We start from the raw sequence: 23,973 nt of genomic DNA on the forward strand, positions 1-23,973 counted from the left end.
TTGCAGTTCTTCAAAATCTGGAATTCTCTTGATCTTAGAATTCTTAACAGTTTGCATTTCCTAGCGGTTGTACCCCCTTGACAGTTTAAAGTTAAAGAATGTATTGTACTTGAATAAATAAGCAATATACTTGTTTTTCTCTTGCAGTTTCAATTTTAGTGTGTAAGGTGTCTAATTATATCCACTGGAGAAATCAACTTCATCAATCAATAGAGATAAAAAAGTTGATTATTACAGAATTTTGAAGCTATAGAAAATCGTGACTTAAGAAAACAGTTCTACTAAGAGTGTAGACGTTAAAATTCTCATCACAATGTGATATATAGATGATGTATTATAGAATTGTACACTTGAAGACTATGTAACTTTGCTAACCGTTGCCACCTCAAAACTTTTAATAAAAAATAATACTAATAAAAAAGAAAAAAATGTTTTGTTACTATGTATGGTAATGGATGTTAACTAGACTTATTGTGATGATCATTTTACAGTATATGTAAATATTGAATCATGATGTTTTACACCTAAAACTAAGGTTATATGTCAATTATACCTCAATTAAAAAAAATAAAAACTAAAAATTAGAAGAAAAGGAAAATTCAAATAGCACAAGAGCATACAGTGTAAACTAAATCCTCCCACCCTGCCCAAAAAAAGCAGTTCAGTATATCTCTTCAATAGCTATGACCAAACATTTAGATATTTGACTGTATCTGAACATATCTAATATGTATACCCTGCCTATTTTTCCAAATATTTTGTAAAGTGGCAGTGACTAAAGGGCCAAACAGCTATTATATTCATAGGCTTGATCACTTCCTCCTCCATATATGGAATTATTTCACAAATTTAGTTGAAACCCCTTTAGCATAGGTATTTGCTGGGTGGACCAATAATTCTAATTCATTTGAACAAACGTTTTCTTGTCATGTCATTGCAAATTTCATCTGTGGTTAGTGAACACAAAAAATGTCTCAAATGATTTACTGGAGTTCTTATTCTCTACTAATTTGTGTAAAGCATATAAATAGGTAAAACTTTTTTTTTTTTGGCCCAGGACATTAGCTTCATCACACACTGGGTCAGGAGGACACATTTGTTCTATAGGTTATGGTTCAATTTCAAGGATAAGACTCAGAGGGTTATAGGGATCAGGTGAGCTCTGCATTTGCCAAAAAGGTTTTGGAAAGGCAGAATCAAAATGGTGATTTTAGAATATTATGGAGAGAAAGAGGAAAGTGTATCAAGTAAGAATGGCAACATAAGGAGGAAAAAGATAAAGTGGAATGATTGGAGAGACTAGGAAAGTCAAGATAAAGTTCAAGAGAAGTACATGCAACTCTCGAAGGTCACTCAGGACTTGAGTATTATTTATAGTTTCATGATTCACAGATGGGCAAGGCCACCCATATATGTCCCAATGAGCAGGATCAGCAATATTCTATTGCAAAGCACAATTGACACTTGAACAAAATGGGTTTGAACTGCGCAGGCCCACATATATCGTATTTTTTTTAGAAAACCAAGAGTCAACTGAATTTTCAATCTGTGGCTGGGAATCCATAAATACAGAAGGCTGACTATGGTTGTCCACGAATTTCGACTTCAGGGGGTAGGCACCCCTGACTCTGGTGTTGTTCAAGGTTCATCGGTCATTTTTTTCTACCAAATTTTCAATATTGTTTTTTTTTTTTTTGGTCACTTTTCCAAGCTAATTTTCTGTAATCCAAACCGTTTATAGCTCATTAATGGAGATTAATTATAAAAATATCAGTTGATGAGAATTTTGAAATTTGAGAACATTCTGAGAAAGTACCTGTGGTTATGTGCTTGTGGTATGAACCAATAAAGTAGTAGTTTTTCATGGAAATATTAATTTTCAATATCTCACTTGTGTAAAGCCAAACTGAAATATTGCTCAGAATGACATTTACTTATACATATATAGTCAAGTAATTATACAGTAACCATCTCTGAATTAGTAAATGTTAGTTGTCTATACAAAGAATATGTGATGAAGAATAAAATTGATTAGAAATAAATATTCCTGATTATTGATGGAAAATTTTATCTTTTTTTTTTTGCATACAGTCCAAACAATCAATAATGGTCTTATGGAATAAAAGCCCATGTCTATGTTTATCACTAAATCTCCTTTTGACTTTCCTTTTTTCAGCATATTTTAATTCCTTTGGAATATCTCAGAATAACAAACACTGTCTGATCATGTGATGAAAACTGCTAATTTCATTCATTTCATCACCTGTATACTTTTTGGGAGGAGTGAGAAAACCCATATGGGTCTGCAAAACCTGTGTATTTTTTCATAAAACCCAGTTTATTCCTAAAAACTTGATGTCACTCATGGTGCCCTGTTTACAATACCTGTTTTAAATAATTAAGGTTAATATATTTATCTGAGCAGTTCTTATTAAAGTTGGTACTTGCATAATGGTATTTTTGGTTTTCTTTCAAGGATCCCCTGTTTCACCTGGAACCACACAGATCTGAGAGAGGAAGGGGCCGGTGTCCCTTTGATCCCAGTTCTTCCTTCATCTCCACTTTAATTGGTAATTATTGCTGCCTCAGACATCAGGCGGTAGTCGTATTGATTTTGAAAGCTCAGTTACATTCTTCTGGCATTTCTTTATATATGTTACCTTGTCTTATCTGTTGATTTGTACTGGGAGCAAAGATATTAAATTTCAACCATGCTAACTTGAATCAATTTGACTCTAAAACAAATGCAACTGCTATGAAGTACACATGTCTCATTCTGAAGCCAGAAATTGTCATTTAATACCTGAAATAAGACATTTTGCATTGTCCCATTTATTGTTCACAAAATGCAATTATGTGAATATTTTACAAACATTTAGCTAGAGAACACAAACCATTTTAGCATATATTCATTCTTTGTTTTAGTTATTGTATGATTTTAGGGGAACTTGTAGTATTCTTTTATTGGTGCCTGTCTCGGTATCAGTGGAATGCAACAGAAAAGCACCCTAATTGAGAACTTCAAAGTTATTATCCAAATTCCTGTTAATGCAGAATGTAAACTATACAGGTCAACCAGTGCAAATTACCACTCAATGTCCACATTGGAATAATAGCATAAGCTTGTCATGCCTGATCTAGATTTCAGTTTGATTCAATTTAATTAGATGAAGTATGTGAGAATTTTACTTAAGACACAGTGAAATACTCTCCTTTCTCTTTCATACTATTTGGGGTTGAAAATGGCAGTTGTTAAAGTATTCCAGCACTGGGATGGTACAGACGGATGGACGAATGGGTTCCCAAGTATAAGACTGAAGAGAGTGATACTTGACACGTAACATAGTTGCTGTTAGGAATCATTCGTTTTCTCAGCGATGACAGGTTCTGTTATAGGTATGGTAGGATGTACAAGGTTCTGTTATTACCCTTGCAGCACCTAGTTATATGCTAATATTAGGTCATGCTGTTTCCAGAAAATGAAAATGTGTAGAAAACATGTAGAGACTTTCTACTTTACATAAATAGTTAAAACTTAAAATTCCCCCTGATAATTTTTTACTTCAGCTTCACAATTTGAGAAGTGTAAGATGAGACTATCACATAGTAATTAGGTTCTTCAGAGGCTTAAATAAAGAGATGTAATATTTTTAAAGAATATAAAATTTAAAGAAAATATATTTTAAATCTTGAGTTCCTTGACTAACCTGTGTGTGTGTGTGTGTGTGTGTGTGTGTGTCAGTAAACAGAATATAAGGGAGATTTTTAATATAGGAATAGTGTTTCCTATGTCAATTTAGGCTTAGTAGGAATGAAAACCTTAGTAATGATACTTTTGGCAAATGTCTGATCCATAAATATTAGAAATTTCTAGTAGATTGGCATCATATGAATTAATATACATGCATTTGATAGACTCATACAGTTTTTTCCTAATATTTTTATGACTTTTAAGATGCATATATTTAAAATTTGAATATATTTGTATGAAAGAGACTTTCTTATCATCTTTCTTTCACTATATAGAAAAGACCTCCTATAAAATATTAACTGAATGGAATACTCACTAAGGTTCCTAAATAAGTGAATGACCAAAATAAATTTAGGGATATTATTCATAAGATTATGACAAGTGGTATTGAAAGTCAAAAATTACACAGTAAATGCTACTTTTATAGTGAAATCCTAAGAAGATATGAATATCATTTATTTTTAACATTTCATTTAAATTGTTAAAAGTAATTTTGTTTGCCACCCTGCCACTCACCACTGAGACCCCCTGCAGCTTGTTTATGCATGAAGCCAGAAATTTGAAACTGAATTTTTTAAGCGGGAAAATATTACTGGAGGGACATTTCCAAGTGAGTTCCATTGAACTTCCAAATCGAATTACATTCTGCTGAAATGTGAAGTGCTTGCCATCTGGGTGGCTGCTTCGCTTTTCATAAGAGAAATCAAATCATAAGGGCCCTCCAAGCTAAACACAAAAGTTATAGAGTAATCCCTCCAAAGAGAAGAAACAAAAATATAATTCTTCACATTTATCCACTACCTTTCATCCCAAAGTACCTTTGAGAGATCATTCACTCACGATGGAAATGTAGCAGCCACTGAGATGGAAACCTGATAACCTAAGTGAGCCAGCAACTTTTTAAAAGAGAGGAAGTAGAAATAATTTACCCAATTGCAAAAGCAGCAGGAATTTGGGCTGGAAAAACGGAGCTACCTGTGTTGGAATTTGGCAAACTCAGTGTAGCTTACTCTGACAGGGAAAGAATGAATTAATGTGGTATTTTATGACCACACATGTTCTCTACTGATGGGTTAGGACAATACCGGCAAAAAAATGAACATCTTTATTTATTATTTATTTATTTATTTAGTGTCTTACATTCTCTTATTTAACTCTTTTATTATTTTTTGTCTTTATTAAATTTATTGGGGTGACATTGGTTGGTAAAATTATATAGCTTTCAAGTGTACTCTTGTATAATATATCATCTATATATTGATTGCATTGTGTAATCACCACCCAGAGTCTTTAGACCATTGCTGCCTCTTTGTTTCTTTGTTAATTATAGGTCACTCTTAACATTTAATGCCTGTTTACATAAAGATGCACATTCATGATAAAAAGCTTGAATTTGTAACAAAACTCATAAAACTAACAAGGCCCCCAAAGAAAAAAAATGGGCTTGCAAATGAAAGAGTGTATTATAATTTCTTAACTAAGGATAGAATTTAAATTTCAGTTACTTGAAATTCAATTGACATGGAGTAAAAGCTTAGAAACATTGAATAAGAATGAGGATTATTTGCTAGATGAAAGACAAGTTAATGAATTACATTTTTATTAAATTTAGAATTTAATTTAGAAATAAAATGTTAATAACATAATGATTCTATATGAAACAGAACTCAAAGAGTAAAGCATGCTCCTTATTGAGCTGTGTTCTCTATGTTCAGAAACCAATCAAAATGGAATCAACCATTAATTAGCCTTACTCTTTAAATGTCATTTGTTAATAACATAATTTTTTTTGGGTGGCATGTAAGTTCATATCTCAGGTATAATATTTCTACATGTTTAGCCACACTTTCCCCGCTATGATTACTAATATTATATTTAAAGTGGTCTTAAGTATACAAGATATTACAACCTCATTTAAAAAGTTTATTGAAACAATTAATTATTTAGTGAAATGAATTATTGGATTACTGGCCTATTCCTTTCAAGTCATACAAAGATACTTAGTACTTGTCTTGCCACTAAATTAGTGGGTTTGGTGACTGACAAAAATAAAAATTCAGGAAACATATTCTGTAAATAACATATATGTCATTTTGTCCTAGAAGGAAAAATGATAGCTGACACTTTTTCATCAGTTATGTCTGAGGTATTATTGCAATATTCTCCTTATTAAGTTGATAACACCGGCAGTAACTTCAAGATTTCTCTTATAATTTGCCCTCCCAATTCTATTGCTATTTTTTAAACTGTTTCATTCTGACCCAGATTTGTATTATCAGTTCCAAGTGTAATTTAATACCTAGCATACCTGACGTGCCTAAGGTATGCTAACATTCATGTTACATATTACTAGTGTTTGGGGGAAAGTCACTCTAATTTGTAATGTACTTTTTCACATTTTGCTTTGAAAATGTGAACTTTGTTATTGGGATATTTTGTAGGATACTTCTCAGGTTAAAGATTTACTAAAATTTATTTCAACAAATAACCACAAATAAGATATTTTACAATCACTGAAATTTTCTTTTTATACTTTTTTGGTCCTATGTTACTTTTTTCAGCAAATAAATCTACAAAAGTTTACAGCTACTGAAGTTTCCTTCCTGCACTTTTATTCATAATAATGAGATCTTTGTGAATATATCTCCTCATTACAAATTCTGTGAATTAAAGGTCAATGTTGATTGAATGAAAGGGAGCTGGAATACATGCAGGGTAATTTTAAGTGATTATTTCAAGATCTTAACATTAAAACTTTTTAAAATAAATAAATGTTTCTTTTTAATTAAGTACATTTATATTCAGGGCAGAGTTATGAATGAATAATTCTCACATAAAACAGGACTTAATAATATTAGAAAAATAAATGAAAATATCTAAATGAAGGTACAATATACATCTCTATAATTGCAACCTCTATACATGTAACAAGTGAATGTGCTGGCTCATTTCTTGAATTCATCCCAACTGGACAGAAACTAAACTTAAAGTTATTCCTTACCACGTTTCTGTCCCTGAAGAATATCTGTAATTTCTTATCCAAGACTACTGCTCTCTCACATTGGGCAGAATGCCAGCTATCCACATGCTAACTGTTGCTTCTGGCTGTAACTGTTAGTCTCTAAGGAGCTGTTTGATTGCTTTGCTTATGGTTTCCTTAAAATAAAATAAAACAAAACCAAACAAACAAAACAGAAGAAAAAAAAGTTCTACTCTTCAATTCCCTATTGAGCTCCTCTACCTTAGGAAACTGGTTTGAACATGCCAGTATCCATGTCACTGGTTTGCCACCAAGAAAACCCAGAGTACCACCCTGAGTCCCAGCAGAGACTAATGAATGGGTTCAAACACATTTTTCTTTTATCTTTGTGCCTCAGAAACCACCTTCTTTTAACATTGATAGCTAGTGCTGAATTTCTCCCAAAACAAAAACAAACAAAAAGCCCAAACAACACGTACATAACAAAATAAAACATGTTCTTTCCAGTTTCTTTCAGCATTCTAAGCAGAGTAGGAGTGAGAACTGGGATGTTGGATTTTACAGATAATTTTTATCCATCTTTATCCTCCCAAGTGCACTTCTGTTTTCAGTTATTCGTGTCATAGTCATTCTGCAAAATAGTGCATCTAAAGTAGAATAATTTTCTAACAAAAGTATATAGTTCAGTTATGAAATGAGACAGTTAAATCATCCTATAGCCATGTGCTTTCCATGAGGCAAATGTATTTTACATTAGATTTGGAGACCTTTACAGCATAAATAGGAGAAATGCTTAAGTAAAACTTAAGAAGGGTATGGAAAATCACTTTGAATTTTTCTCACTAAACAATTAAGATCTATGTTTCCAACATGGTGACTAAAAACTCCAATTGATTAATATACAGTCTATGAACAAAGCCCTTGTAAATTCCATATAATATTAAAGCACTGCAATACTTTTAAGTAAAACTTCAATTCGAGTTTGTATTGTAAAAAAAAGGAGTGATGTAGGAAAGTATTTTAATTGTGCATTTTAAATTGGAATTATTTGCAATGGATTTTTTTTTTGTATATTGCCGAGTCAAATGATTATCTTATTTTCTTTCATACAAGCAGCTTAGTGTAGACACGATCTTTCAGGATTGACACTATTAAAAATATTAGAAAAAAACAGAGCCACCGTGTTCATGAATTAAAATGATTAAATAACAAGGCTTCTTGAGGAGCCAAATTTCAAAGAAGTTTATTAATTTATATAAATGCCTAATAGGTTTTTTAAAATTTCTTTTGATATTTCTCCCTGAAGCAGTTTTGAAAAAATCAGAATCGTATCATGAGTTTTTGTTATTGCATTTCATAGCTTTTTTTTTTTAATTTAATCACCTGAAAGAGGTTTTGGATATATTAATTTATCAATTCATTGTGCCATGCATTGATGCAATCAATGTTTGGTGAGTATTTTCTGTATTCCAGACACAGTGCAAGATACTGGGGACAAAAGAATATATAAGACACATCGAGAAGTCTACATTCTAGTGAGGCATAATGTAAAACACACAAGGAGTCAATTACAATACAGTAGGATGAGCAATAAGATGCAAATAGGCACAGGGGCTATGGTGGTACTAGGTGCCATGAAACTAACAAAAGCTTGGTCAGGGAAGGCTTCATGGAGAAAATGTGCAATGGCCAGGTAAATGGGAGGTGAAGTAGGAAAGGAGGTGAATTCTAGGTCAACACAAGGGCAGCAGAGAACATAAAGGCTTGGCAGGCTCAAGAAATCACATGTAGGTCTCTGATTTTGCAGGTTCGGAGACCATGAAATGTTGAACGGTTTTGCTAAGGTCAAACAACAGATTTCGAGCTGGAGGCTTCGTTTGCCAGGTTTCTAATGTAGAGAGAGCTATTCCCACTGTTCTTGTATCTGTACATAGAGACTATTGTTGAGCATGACAATGATAAGTTACATTCACCTGTCAAAATACCCTGCAGATGTGTGTTTTATTTTTTAATTATAACCACACTTGACCATCTAAAATTAACATAGCATCAGTTACCATGAGGAGCCAGTGCTATAAGGAAAAATTATATATGGCATAAAAACCAAGTGGTTATTTATAGTCAGAATATCAAAATAGGTTATATGCCAGTTCATTATGGCTAAGCTAATACATTTATTAAATATCATGTCTTCATAGACCTACACATAGAAAAGTGTTCTTATCACTGAAACTCTAAAACATATTTTATTACTTATATGAAACTTTTTCCTTTTTCATCCATGAAAATATGATTTATCCAGATGTTATTTTTGTGCTCTATGAAGTTGATGCACAGATTTTCTCTATACCAAATGGTTATAATTTTAAAGTAAGGTTTTCAATTACGCAGTATGTATTTACCGTAAATACTATCAATTATTATAATGATGGCATTTTTGCTCATTTAATTACTATTAGGTGACATTTGTGCTTATTCTAATTTATTATTTTTCATTAGAGTGTTTATTTTTTCTTAGGAAAGTATTTTCCCAAACATAATTATTATCTATTAGTATGAATTTATTTTGTTCTTCACACTGATAATAAGATAAGAAAGGAGAATCTTTTCCTTCTGAGGAAACTCTAACGTTTCCAATAGAAACACATTTGGTTCAGTTTACACAGCATATAGATTTGGGCACCTGTTTAGCCTCTTTGAAGTTTAAGTCATACAGTTCACATTGTGTTTTTTGAATTGTTCATAAACTATTTTCTTTTATCTGGGTACAAAAAGGGAAATTGGGTAAAATTGGTAATATATCATCTTTTTTCTTTTTTATTTCCTTTGTGCAGATAAACTACCCTGGATATATTATTATTTGGCATCATAGGGTTGCCATCTAGTGGCTCCAAGGGGTACTTGTTTGTTAAGTTTATAGAATTGATTAAAACAAGTAGAACTTTGAAATAATATATCAAATTGGGATAAATGCAATAAAACTGATGGGGACTAATATAAATATTTGTTTCCCATAATCATAACATTTTCAGATATCAAAGTTCTAGCAATATTTTAGGAAATTAAATATTAAAAACTTATGAAATAGAAAACTGCCATGATTTTTAAGAAATCTATATTTTGTCCTTATTATGCATTAAACATTCAGCCCAGTCAATATTAGAAAAATAAGTCACATTTAAAACAATTTTACAAAATGACCTTTATATTTTAGATGGGAAATGTAATCAAGTATAATAATTAAACACAAAAACATCTCAGGAGAATACTCACTATGGTGGTTCAATAATCAATTCACTCTTTTATGGTCCACTCGTTCATTTATGTCATAGAGTGGATTCTCCCCACGGCCTTTTAACGACTTCAGCGTGACTCTTTTATTCACGTTCAAGAAGTGCAGAATCCCAAGTATGGTTCATATCCTTAACCACTGACTGCATTTTATCTCAAAATACTCTTTCTCCACATTTGGATTTAAAATTTCTAGTTGTAACAAGAAATTGCTTCCAATAACAACTAACACTAGTTGACTTTGATATAAATTATGTTGTTCTTTTCCCCAACTATTACTAAAGAATGTGCCTAACTAAGAGCTCTGGTATACCTTTCTCTACCAAGTTATATTTTCTTAAGTCCAGATGTAAAGCATCTTTTTCACTTTTGTTATTTTCCTTCTCATTCCTCTCAGCATACATTGAATATATGGGATGAATTCAACAAATACAACTCTTTTTTACAAAAAAATTTATCTTGGGAATTTTCAAATACAAAGAAAAATGGAAAGAGGAGTAAAATTTCCCCCTATGCCACTTACCTTGACTCACCAGTTGTTAATATTTTATCACATTTGCTTCTGTGTCTCCTCTCTCCTTCCCTCCCTACCCTCTTTCTCTCTTTCTTATATAACATGCCTCGTTATAAATTGAATTCTTTTGTGGGAAACCTGTATTTTATTTATCTGTATCCTATATAATTTTTAAGTATCCATAGTGAATTTTGAGAACTGTAAAACCTATTTACAGTTATGTGTTTTTCTTTTGTAAATGAAAAATAGTTTATTATAATAACATTTCTAAAGATGTATTTTTCTTAAGCCTTTGAATTCAATTTATATCTCATTTTATTTCTAAATCTGGTAAAACTAGCAAACATCTTTACTTTTTAAAAATTAAGTCAGTTAACTTATGTTGAAAATATACTTCCTTACAAAGTGTCCTATTTATAACTCAGTTGATTACTTTATCAAATTTTAAAGCATACAAATATATTTAATCTATTCAAGTTTTTAGAAGTTTGAAAGGCCTCACCTTAGGGAAAAGCTTTCATAAATATTAAAACAATTCTTAAAAATCTAATCAATAATATATATAAATACTACACTCAAGTTCTTTCAAATCTTTTTATATCCTTGGCCAAATTTTTATACCTGTCACTTTAATAATTCTAAAATTCAGGGTACAGTTAAAATATATTAAATTGGAAATACAATTAATTTGAATTCTCTTAAACTTTAAAGCACTTTAAATATTATGTGTATGCCTAGGTACACATTCCAAATTTAATAGAAAAGCATTAATTCTTTGAGTTTAGTGTGCTCATCATCTCTGTGTTTTTAAACTTGACCACTGTTGTGACACTCATTAAGAAAATAATTTTACCACCCTAAATTGAGGTTGCTATTTCCGGTGGTGTGCTGCCATCACTTGCTTCTCATTCAGAGATCTTTCCTGGGACAGGACTGCCGAGCTGCCTAAGCCCAGAACAACCACTGGTGGGCACACTGATTATCTTTTGTTGTCACTTTGACAAAAGTGGATTCCAAGTCCCTGTGCTTGAGAGGTGTATAGCTCTCAAGCTTTCTGGAGCTCCAGGTATAGCCTTATGTTATTTTTCTAGTTGTTAAACGTTTTCTTTCCCTTCTTATAAGCTGTTTTAATGTCTGTCCTTCTGGCTGGCTCCAAAAGCACATTGTCATTTCGTGAGACACTACTTATGTTTGTGCATTTCTCAACTGATTTTTTTCAATTAAATTTATTGGGGGGACAATAGTTAGTAAAGTTACATAGGTTTCAAGTGTACATTTCTATAATATTTCATCTATGTGTCACATTGTGTGCTCACCACCCAGAGTCAGTTCTCCTTCTTCACCATATATTTAACCCATTTCATTGTCTTCTACCACCCTCCTCCCCTCCTCAGTCTGATTCTAAGCCTACCGCTAACTTCATTCATTCTGGTGACTGCCCAATTAAATTATGAACTCTTTATAGTTTTCCTAACTAGGCCATAAACTTACAAATTAAATGACAACTAATTGGATCATATACAACTTTGTCAGACTTTGTAGCTCCCACGCTAAAATCATGTTAATAGAAGCAATTTCTTGTTACGTAAAGGAATTGAGTTAGCTGACCCACATATAATACCAATAATAATAATGATGATGATGATAATACTAATAATAATAATAATAATAATAATAATAATAATATACCCTGTGTTATGAAGGTTAAGAGACATTTAGTAAAATAAGATCAAACCAGGTTATTTATCAAATACTCATAGGTCTTTGTATGTACCAGCTATCCTTTAAAGTTCTTTACTCTAACCCTTTTGGGTGCTATTCCTATTTATAAATGAGGAAACTGAGAGGTGAAGTTCACTCAGCTGGTAAGTGGCAGAGTCAGAACTGAAACTGGCAGTCTGACTATACCATGCACGCCCTTAACAATAGTATTAATTTCATAAGGTCGTATTCTTGGTAAACTCAATGTAATTGTAGTTTATACACTGTCTTCAGATCCTGAAACAAGCACTGACTTATTTTTTAACTGATGTTTCCATGTAGGTAGTGAATTGTTTGCTGGGCTCTACAGTGACTACTGGGGCAGAGATGCGGCCCTCTTCCGGAGCATGGGACGACTGGCCCATATTCGCACCGAGCATGATGATGAGCGCCTGCTGAAAGGTAGGGCTGAGGAGTAAGAGTACTAGTATGTAAGTCACAGTTGAGGGCCAGCCAAGTGGCGCGATGGTTAAGAGCTGGCTTGGGATGCCAGAGGGCCCCGGTTCGGATCCCACATATGAGGGCCAGTGACACTGCCCTCTACAGCTAAGATGCTGAACAACAGCTCAACCTGGAGCTGGGCTGCTGTGAGTAGCTGGCGACGGCGTAGGCTGCAGCCACTGCTGCAATGGATTGCCATGGGCTATCATGTGTAGCCAGCCAGCAGCCAGTGTGAGCGGCCAGCAGCCGCAGTGAACGGCTGTCCAGAAGCCGGCAACTGATCTGCCTCAGCCAGGAAGAGCGCAATGATGGTGCCAACTTTGGCCAGTGAAGCAACGTCCTCCACAACTAGACTGAAGGACAAAAGGACAGCAACTTGTCTGTTCCCCTTCCCCCAATTCCCCAACAAAAATCTTTAAAAAAAAAAAAATCACAACTGAACATGAGTCTAGAGCTCATGGGGAATTTGTCATTTTTATGATAATGGCAAACATAATGTATAAACTTTTTAAAAAGTTTAGGATTTGTAAAATTAGCAATATTTGTGAGTTCAAATAATATGCATGATATGTGTATATCATTTTATATCAAAATGGATTGGCTTTATTATAAAACCAAACTACATTTATGGCAATGCTTAGAAATCAGGATTTAACTGGAGAAAACAAAGCAAATCCATGTAAAGTTAAAAACCCTTTCATTCAATAAGTTGTTTCATCAATGGGTATAATTTGGTATTAGTTGATTGCTTTGCTTTGCTTGTTTGAATAGGATCACATTGCACTTTACAGAAAAAATTCTAGGAGAATCACTAACCATTTGCTGACATAGGATTCTTTGTAAGGAATAATTTTATATTTTGGCACACTGGTGTACCCAGGGACTAAGACATCATTTTATGGTGATTGTTTTCATTGTTTTCAGCTGTTTTATTAAGATATAAAGTGCATAGTCATTATTGGCAGCATGTTGCTATTAAAATATTTGAACTACCATATCAATCAAAGGTCATTCACTCAGGTTACTTAGACTACAAACACAAAAACATAAATTTTCTTTCTTAAAATTAAAATGGTCTTTCATGAGCTAGATTGCTAGATAATTTATGAATATAAAAATAATAGTAGACTTTTTTACTAAGGTATTTTTCATATATTTACACTGACTTTTATATATATGGGGCAAAATTTATAGAGCTTACCATCATGGTGCCCCAAATCTGTCCTCCTTTGAATGCAGTTCAAGTCTACATATAACGTATGGTGTTCAAAATTATTTATTTCCTACTTGACTCTTTTATTTTCCAGTTAAATTGCCCTCTAATATATATATTTTTTAAAAACCTGTTGATTGCAAATATAATGGTGATATCTACATGATTTTTAATATTTAATATAAAATTTCAAAGAAATATTTTATTCATAAATAATGTAAGTTAAACTGAAGCTTTCATGTGATAACTTATTAACAAATTATTTTGTTATAATAACTATTACACTTTTCTTCTGTTTTTGTCCTTCTGTAGAACCAAAATTTGTAGGTTCATATATGATTCCTGACAATGAAGACCGAGATGACAACAAAGTGTATTTCTTTTTTACTGAGAAGGCCCTGGAGGCGGAACATAATGCCCATGCCATTTACACCAGAGTGGGGCGGCTCTGCATGGTGAGGGGTACATTCATCTCTCATTAAGCTTGCTTTTCTCAAAGTCTATGGTCAGGCCTTTGTTAATGTTGTATTATAATAAGTTTCTATTTTAAATCATTTTCTGCTATTTCTGTAGGCTGCCTAAAATTTGCATTTACTGTCTAAATTTATATGTCATATCTACTGAAAGTTTTCTCTTCAAAGAGCTTTGCATTTTGTATGATTTTCCACATTTTTTTTTAAAGATTTTTTTACTGGGCAATTGGGGGATGGGAACAGTGCTGGGGAATTAGGAGAGGGGAATAGACAAGTTGCTGTCTTTTTGTTCTTCAGTCTAGTTGTGGAGGACTTTGCTTCACTGGCCCAAGTTGGCACTATCATTGCGCTCTTCCCAGGTGAGGCAGATCAGTCACCAGCTTCTGGATGGCTGCTCACAGTGGCTTCTGGCCGCTCACGCTGGCTGCTGGCTACACACGGTAGCCCATGGCAACCCACTGCAGCAGTGGCTGCAGCCTACGCCGTCGCTGGCTACTCACAGCAGCCCAGCTCCAGGTTGAGCTGTTGTTCAGCATCTTAGCTGTAGAGGGCAGTGTCACTGGCCCTCATATGTGGGATCTGAACTGCGGCCCTCTGGCGTTCCAAGCCAGTTCTTAACCAATGCACCGCTCGGCTGGCCCGATTTTCCGCATTTTTAAAGCCATATGAAGAAGACATAATCTATATATGAGGCTGACCTTCTTTTGCCACAGAAGTTGGAGCTCCATTTAAAAAATATTAATTTCACCAAATTTTTAAAGTAATTTACATAAGTATGTTTAAACAGTTCAGTTGGTTGATTTTGTAGAAAAAATCATCTGTAGTTCGTAGGGTATTCAAATAGATCATTTGGGAACATTCAAAACCAACTGTAGTAGCAATATATTGCTAATAATATTGCAAATGCAAAGTTGCTTTGCTATTTAAGAAGATATTTAAGAATAAATTTTACAAGAGATTTGTACATGTATCACTGAACATATATGTGGGTGTATACAGTGCATGTGAGTGCAAATATATGTTGTATGTATGTGTGTTTGTGTGTATGTGTTTATTTGAAGTTCTTTTTATAAAAGAAAAAAGGAATGGTTTCTTTCATGTTGATGAGATAAACAAATTATTTATCAATAGACTAATAAAGGTTACTGTGTCATAAAAGCTACTATTTATTTAGGAGAGACCACGCTGTGAACAGTGTTTAATGCCTGGAAAGTGTATTTAATGGACCAGAGTGAAAGTACACTGACCAGGTAGAATGTGCAAACCTCAAAAAAAAAAAAAATATATATATATATATATATATGTATGTCTGTATGGGCAATCACATCTATGTTATTATTTGAGGATTATGCTAAATTTTCCACATTAAGTGACAAACCTTGTTTAATAATGCAGAATATATTGTCAGTAAAAGTTATTTACGCACCCCCTTCCCTGTGTTTTGTTTTCACAGAATGATATGGGAGGACAGAGAATACTGGTGAATAAGTGGAGCACGTTCCTAAAAGCGAGACTGGTGTGCTCAGTACCAGGAATGAATGGGATTGATACATACTTTGATGAATTAGGTAAATATTGGGAAGATTAAATTTTAATATTCGATGTGTATGCCTCTCTGTAACCTTTGCTGTCTCTAGCACATATGGAATATTTGCTTTTTGCAGTGTTTGTCTTCCATCTAACTTAGAGTAAGTTTGTGTGTTTTTCATTTTGGCCAGGTCCACGTGGTGGGGCAAAGGAGTTACAGGAAGAAAAAGACCCATCTTATTAGCTTAGAGTCAGCACCTCTTATTTCTTCCTTGAGACTCAGTTCAAAGCCACCTTGAAAATCCAAGTGTTTTACTCTGTTGTGATATGAACATGGGTGTATGACTGTATATGAAAATTCATATCTTAACACCTCTAATATGTTCTAAACTATTTTATGGCAAAATATTTTCTTCGCATGCAAAGAAGACTAATGTAATGGTGTTTAATTTTTCAGAGGATGTTTTTTTGCTGCATACCAGAGATCATAAGAACCCAGTGATATTTGGACTCTTTAACACTACCAGGTGAGAAATTGACATGGTCAGTAAAAATATGAAACAAAATATGCCTTACCCCTTCACTGTAACAGGGAAATAGTGTGCACCCATTGTCATTCTCATTTTCTATATTTTACAAGTCACAATTTCTCTTTGTTCTCCTGCAATTGTTCTTTCATTTTTTTTAAACTTATGAATTGTTTATTTCTGGAATTTTCAATTTAATATTTTTGGACTGTGGATGACTGTGGGTAACTGAAACCATAAAAAGCGAAGCCACAGATAAAGGGAGTCTATTGTACCGATGAAGAAAATCTTAAGCATATTTATGACAAAGTAGACCGCTGACTGCACATTAAAATCATACACACTGTGTAAGTGCTGAGGGACTGAAATGTGAAGGTCAAACCGTCCTGCAAAATAGGGACCATTTCATGAATTTGTGTGTCATGTTAGCTCAGGGGCCACACAAATTTTAATAACATGTGTTGCCAAAGCAAGCACTATTCTTCCATTTGTAAAACCACAATCTCAATCTAGATTCTTATTTGTTTTTGTTTGAAGTATCCCAGCATCCTCTTAATTTCTTCTCTCTCTCAACTACAATAGATATTTTTCCCCATACAGTTTATAAGATATTAGTTCTATGCTATAGAGTCTAGGATGACTTTTTTATTAAGGTGGCACTAATTAACATAAGCTTCAGGTGTACATTGTAATTCAGTATTTGTATACACTATAGCATGCTCACCACCAAAAGTCTAATTTCCACCCATCACCATATATTTGATCACCTTTCCCCAGTTTGTCCCCTCTTCCCCCCTTCTCCTCTGCTGGTCATTGTTTTGTTTGTTCACTTATTTATTTTTTGTTTTATATTCCACATATGAATGAAATCATAAGATTTTTGTCTTTTTCTGTCTGACTTATTTGTTAATTTGACTCCAAACACAAGGGAAATAAATAGGATAATTATTTTAATCATTATACAACATTCCCCAAGTCACGCCCTCAAGGCTCTCTATCAACTGTTACCCACTCAGTTTTGGAAGGTTTTCCTCTAAGCTCTCTAATGCTCTGCTTTTGACAAGGTAACACCTTGACAGAATAGTGTTTCCTCCATTAGTTCCTATCACTGTGATTTTATTTATCCACTTCTGTTGCATCAAATGACTTTCTCTTCCAACACTGATTTACACCAGTTCTCCAATACTTGTTGATTGTCATCTTCAAGCAGTGTTCCTTGTTCTCGTTCCTTAATCACAAAACACTTGGCTCACCCTTTACTCTGGTTGTCCTACTCCTGTGTAGATTCATAGTAAACACATGTTTGTGATTTGCCTTCCATGTTAAATAAGCTGTGCATGTTTAGGGCTTATAATCTACTATTTTTCCTTTTTGTGTTTTTATATTTTATATGAGTTGAAGAGTGCTGGAAAAATGAATCAAATATTATTTCATGTGTGTTGATTCGTGAATAAAAATATTATTAGAATCAGTTAGGTTGAAATTTATAAATAATATTTGCCGAGTGTCTTGCCAAAATAAGATAGCGTGGAGGTGAGATGACTAGAAGGAGAAACAAGGAGTTTACCTCAATTCTCTTGACAGGGATCAGATGATAGAACTCAGTTCCTCTTTTGCATTGAGTTGACTTTAAAGTGTGATCTAAGCATGTTTGGCTTACTTGCTTAGGGTCTCTCCACAAAGCTTCTGTTTAATTTTTCAGCAAGTGATTTCTTATGCTGACTTTGAAAAAAATAATAATAAAGCTCTTTTTACCAGTTTCCTGCTATTGTAAGAAGACTTTTCTTCAACAGGGAAACATGGAAATAATTTTGCTATCAATTGTTCCTTGATGCAAAGAAAAGTAGTTAATGCAGATTGCTAGTTATCACAGTCCATAGGAAATCCCTAACTTTTTAAACTTCATCTTCCCCCTTATGCCAGTGAAGAGTTTATGCATTGCATGATAATTTCATATCTTTGTATGACAAATACAAGCTATAGGCTATTTAGGTATGGTTTTCTATGGGTTAGTATGATTGGTGTATAAGCTACTTTCCTAAATGATAGCATAGTGGATCTATCTCGATTTCAAAGACAATACATTATTTTTTTCCATAATTTCAATTTTGCTGTTCAATTTATACATAAATCTGAGGAAAAGGTTTCCCAGCTGTTACCTGACGTAAGGGTTGATATTTGTAGCCTGGTGATCAAAGGTTTATTGCCACTTTTTTGTGAGACTATCTCTGGTTTTCTCACTATCGTAGGCATTTCCAATTGCTTCAAGGTGTTTTATAAAACGTGTGAATTGATGTCCTAAGACAGCAATATAACTGCTGCTCTACAGGTGTCTCAGAGTGTAAGAGCTTTTATGTTTATGAAGAACTTGGCATTTTGCAAAGCTATTGCACAAACATTAACTATTTTGTTTCTAACAATGAGGAGGCTGGGAAATGTTAGAATTCATTTAGATCATGCCAAATTAAGAAACAGGGTCAGATTTTTAATATGCATTATTGAAAAATGTCCTTTTGCAGAATCTTATTGCATATGCCCCCCAATAAAATGTGCTATGGTAAGTCAACTATTGTCTTTATCCTCTTCAAGTAAAAAAAAAAATTACCAAGAAAATAATTTAAATTGCTGCTAGTTCTGGAGGTAAAGAATCTTGGTTTTATATAGTTTAAATCACTTTCCCCAAATTAACCTAGTTCAGTCCAATCATCTTTTCACAATAGCACAGTTTTCAGTGACCTGGAGAAAGGAATATACAGCAAGCTTCTTAATGTCTACATGACCCTAAGGTAAAGAATGGAACAAAGCCCCAAATTTTCATGAGACTTCAGCTTGTTATTCATATCACATACACTGAGAAACTAATACAATTTGAATAGAATATGTAGCAATATTAGCATGATTAGGCAAACACTGTCTATTCTGAATATGGAACAGCATACAAGGAGATACAACCTTAAGATGAATTAATTCAACTGGAAGTGAATCTAATTAAATATTAAGGCCATGTCTTCTTTAATAAAAAATAAAAAAACACAATATAAGATTTATCAATAATAAAGTGAAGTGACCTAACTAAGGACTTTTTGTATTCTAACAATATCATTTTCAATTTATTATAATAAATAGGCAAATAAATGGTAAGTTTTAGAATTTCAATACTTAAAATATTGTCATAGTTCATATTTCTAGAATATCATATGCTTAAGAGGTTGCATCTTTTTAACCCAAAAAACTTCATCCTTATATATGTAGTCTGGAGGGTTTGACTAGGTGACCTCCTAGTCAGTTCCAGAATATTAATTACTATTGTTTTTTTTGTATTTCCCAGTAATATATTTAGAGGGCATGCAATATGTGTCTATCATATGTCCAGCATCCGGGCAGCGTTTAATGGACCATATGCACATAAGGAAGGACCCGAATACCACTGGTCACTCTATGAAGGAAAAGTCCCTTATCCCAGGCCTGGTTCTGTAAGTTTAGGCATTTAACAAAGTATTCTTGTTTTTAAAGATTTTTAGTAATATTTTGTTCACTGTTTTAGATGCTTTACAAAACTTTGCAGTAAAGACTTAAGAAATTCGACAACTAAAATATGCTTGATCCCTTGCATGGTGAAGAAACATCATGGCTTATATCTAGTTGTATGTTTGTTCTTTAGTGAAAAGAGTCTATGAGGGGTACATCTCAGCAGCATTATAAAGTATATATTATCATTGATATTTTGGTTAAACAGCCCCAACTAAAATTGTATTTTTAAGGATACTGGTGAATACAGAAACATCCAATAAAAGGAGCATCATATACCTTCCAGCCTCTTCAGAAAAACAAGTGCCACATATAACTTCCAAGCAGGAGGCCGTAACCACAGTTTATATTCTAATATTTGGGTCAGCCTAAGTTCCATAGGACAAACTTTCTCCTTACTTTTCGCTGCTGCATATCTAAAAGAAGCTTTTTCTCTGCCTCCCTCAGAATATTCAGGATCTCACTGACCACCCTTGTTGGCTCCTAGAACAAAAGTGCCAATAGAAAAGTGTTATTCGAGTATAGGAAGTTCTACCACGTGCCTCTGAACTGGTGCTACCAAAAATGCCCCTAACTAGCCATTCAAACTTTTGTGCTTTTAATTGTGCATGAATCTAAAAATAATGATGATGACAATGATGGTTTTGTATCATGCATCCTGCATACAACTAGGTTGAAAAAATGTACAACCGTTGTAAATGCTATGTGAGCCATGGAGAACGTTTAACCTGTCATGCAAATCAAAGCCTACTCTTTTATGAGCAGCTGGTGAAAACCCATCACTGTGCTGATTCCACAAGTACTTGCAAGTCAAGTAGAAACTGTTTTTGCAGAGCCAAATCCAAAGTGGAAACAAACATTACCTCCATTAACAAGTGTAGAAGGCTTTACCGTTTCAATCACCCCCTCTCACTAGCTTAAAATTATGACTTCCAGTAAGACATAAAGTATATTTTATTTCACTCTATTGATTGAAATTACAATTTAAATGGAGAAAACCCACTCCTGTGGCTTTGCTGGAAATGCTTCTTGAAACCACATGGTATTAAAGGAGATTTGGAGGAAGTAACTGGTTACTGAACTGCTTCCAGGCTGGTCCAAAATGTTTCCAATTATACATCATGAAAGTACACTCAAGTGAAAAATTCATGCCAAATTAAGAAATATGGCCTGAATTTTTAAAACAAACTATTAAAAGTGCCCGCTTTGCAGAATCTGATTACTAAACTGCTGTATTTATACTCTAAAGTGGAAAATTTTTATCAAGATAATCATTGCAATTGCTGCTGGTTCTGGGAGAAAATATGTGAAATAAGGGAGCACTCAATAACAAACATGATTCAACACAGTTAAAGATATTCCAAGAGGTAACTTAAGGTGCTGTTGAATATTTACTTTTAGAAGCAGTGGTTTAAGAATTGAGATGTTATAGCAAATAGTTCTGGTTTTCTCTATCGTGTCTAATCCATATAAGAATAATATAAATTTATACAGATTACAGTGGAACAGAAAGGTGTTTTTTTTTAATAATGATGGAATTTGAATATGTTTCTATATTACACCACTAAAGTCTATAGTTAATGAGCCAACTGGAACCATCACCAATCCTTTTATCATACTCTCAATAATAGGAAAGTTATTTTGTGCTGTGATCCTTAATATGGAGAGGGGGGAGATTTAGCAAACAAAGAGGTTTTTATTTTGCTATGAACAATGCGATGTTTACCTTCACAATTTAATGTATGATGTGAAAATATACATTTTAGGAAATGGAAAACAATTACAGTTTTTATGATGTTTCACTATTTGCCACCTCCAAACTGTACCAGTATTTAATACGCCACACTTTTCCAGAATTTTACTACTTCCTGTATATTTTTAGCACTGCACGTTTGAAATAACTCAAGCTATTCTTGCAATTTGTAATGTAGATTTCATTTCTGTAATGAAGAATACATGCTTACTAAACGTTTCTAAATTCACAGTTAATTAACTGAACATACCCAGTTTATCTAACTATTTTCATAATTGATTATAAATGTGCTCTGTAGGTTTAAGGAAAAAAAAAATGGTCTCATCCATTTGTATTTCAGTGTGCCAGCAAAGTGAATGGAGGACGGTACGGAACCACGAAAGACTACCCCGATGATGCTATCCGATTTGCGAGAAGCCATCCACTTATGTACCAGCCCATAAAACCTGCCCATAAAAAACCAATTCTGGTAAAAACAGATGGAAAATATAACCTGAAACAAATAGCAGTGGATCGAGTAGAAGCAGAGGATGGCCAGTATGATGTCTTGTTTATTGGGACAGGTAAGGAGATTAGAAAGACTCAGCGATATTTAAATTAAGCCATAAAATCAATAACGTAACATTAAAAAAACACCTATCAACAAATCTCCTTTTGATCCATTATGTCTTTTTACACTGCTTATTTGCGGCAGTGGAAGAGAGGATTTGGGGTAGTTACAGCACATAATTACTAATACATGGTCAATGCTTAGTACATTTGAACAAATAAATAAGTGAAGGAATGAATAATTGATGTTAATACACAATGCTGGTTCCAAGTAGAACTTAAAGAGAAAGTAGGGGTCATACTGAGGATGGTCCTCCTGTTTCAAGATATCTCAAACATTTGGATAATAACTTTACCTAAACTTTTAATCACAACAGTGTTTATCAGGCCCATCAAAATAAATCATTTGTGTCAAACAGGCCAAGTGTTAGCCATAATGGAGGTATACTTGTAGACCAAAGCTACAATATCCTTTATTAATAAAATAAAATGTAATAAATATGCTAAAAGTAAAAGTATCAAATAAATGTATAATTTCAATTAGTACCATTCGGTAGATCTAGATTGTGGAAGAGAATTTTGAATCTTTTAGCATCCAGGGTAATATGTAGGAAATTCTGTCAAGAACTTTAGAATTCTGTAGTCATTTAAAATGTTTTTTAAGTGATCATTTCTTTCTTTTTTCTTATGCATTATAATAATTGCTATAGCAGTTGCTCTTTAGAAGAGTAAGCATTCTACCATATGTAACATGAATCATAGCCATATTATTCTAAAGCGACATTGCATATGCCCAAATCAGTAATCAGGATATAGTGTTAATATTGGTACTTGGGCTTCTTAAGTCATACTTTTTGAAAAAGCAAAGATTTAAGTAAGGAAACATTTACCTGATTTCCAGAAATTGATCTCTGGTGCTGCCTACATTTTATTTATTTACTTTAGGAGATTAATGTTAATAATATGCTCTGCATTGTGGGATCAAGATTAACAAAGCATCAGATTTCTTTAACAGACTTAAAATTACCTGACCCTGAATTCAGTCATAATGACATCTAAGAGAGTTAAAAAAAGAAGAGTTCCATAGGCAAGATTATATTTGATAAAATTAATCATGGAAAAATGTATGTTATTTTTAAATATCCTGGAGAGTAGTCCAAGAACGTTTTTAGAAATATTTTCTTAGTAGATTGATCAAAGCTATTTGAGAGAATTCCAGAAATGTCAGGTATATACTTATGCTATCATGTAAACATGTTTAACTCAAAGATACAATCTTATTGAACCACAGCTTTTCAGCATGAAAGAACGTATTTAATAAATGTGTGATGAGTACAACATTGGAAAATCCCACAAATGATAGTTATTTACCCCAAAATTTACCAGACACATGCTTTAATATTATCTATCTATCTATCTATCTATCTATCTATCTATCTATCTATCAGGGGAGTCCTTATTATAAAATCATTAGTTGCATTTTAATAACTTGAGTTTTATCTCTGCTTTTGGCTTGATGTAATAACTGTAAGATATTTTATTATGTGTGCTTGGTTTTAAAAATTATGATAATTTGTATTCTTTTAGTGTATAATACAGATAATTGTTATTAGTTTTATTGTAATCACATTTTATTAACCTAACTACAAGATTTGATAATTTCTA

The 23,973-nt window shown here is 33.2% G+C and overlaps 1 protein-coding gene across 1 annotated transcript in view; it reads left to right on the forward strand.

The window, feature by feature from the left end:
* The window catches only part of SEMA3E (semaphorin 3E), an 84,780-nt gene that overhangs the window by 33,155 nt on the left and 27,652 nt on the right, over positions 1–23,973 (forward strand). Inside the window, exons 4-10 of the mRNA XM_019660707.1 lie at positions 2,477–2,570; positions 12,580–12,699; positions 14,264–14,406; positions 15,878–15,992; positions 16,409–16,478; positions 19,807–19,951; positions 22,100–22,322. Of these exons, the coding sequence (XP_019516252.1) occupies positions 2,477–2,570; positions 12,580–12,699; positions 14,264–14,406; positions 15,878–15,992; positions 16,409–16,478; positions 19,807–19,951; positions 22,100–22,322 (910 nt within the window). The remainder of the gene's footprint in view (positions 1–2,476; positions 2,571–12,579; positions 12,700–14,263; positions 14,407–15,877; positions 15,993–16,408; positions 16,479–19,806; positions 19,952–22,099; positions 22,323–23,973) is intronic.

The sequence above is a fragment of the Hipposideros armiger genome, unplaced genomic scaffold (genome assembly GCF_001890085.2).
Source record: "Hipposideros armiger isolate ML-2016 unplaced genomic scaffold, ASM189008v1 scaffold_326, whole genome shotgun sequence".
NCBI classification, from domain to species: domain Eukaryota; kingdom Metazoa; phylum Chordata; class Mammalia; order Chiroptera; family Hipposideridae; genus Hipposideros; species Hipposideros armiger.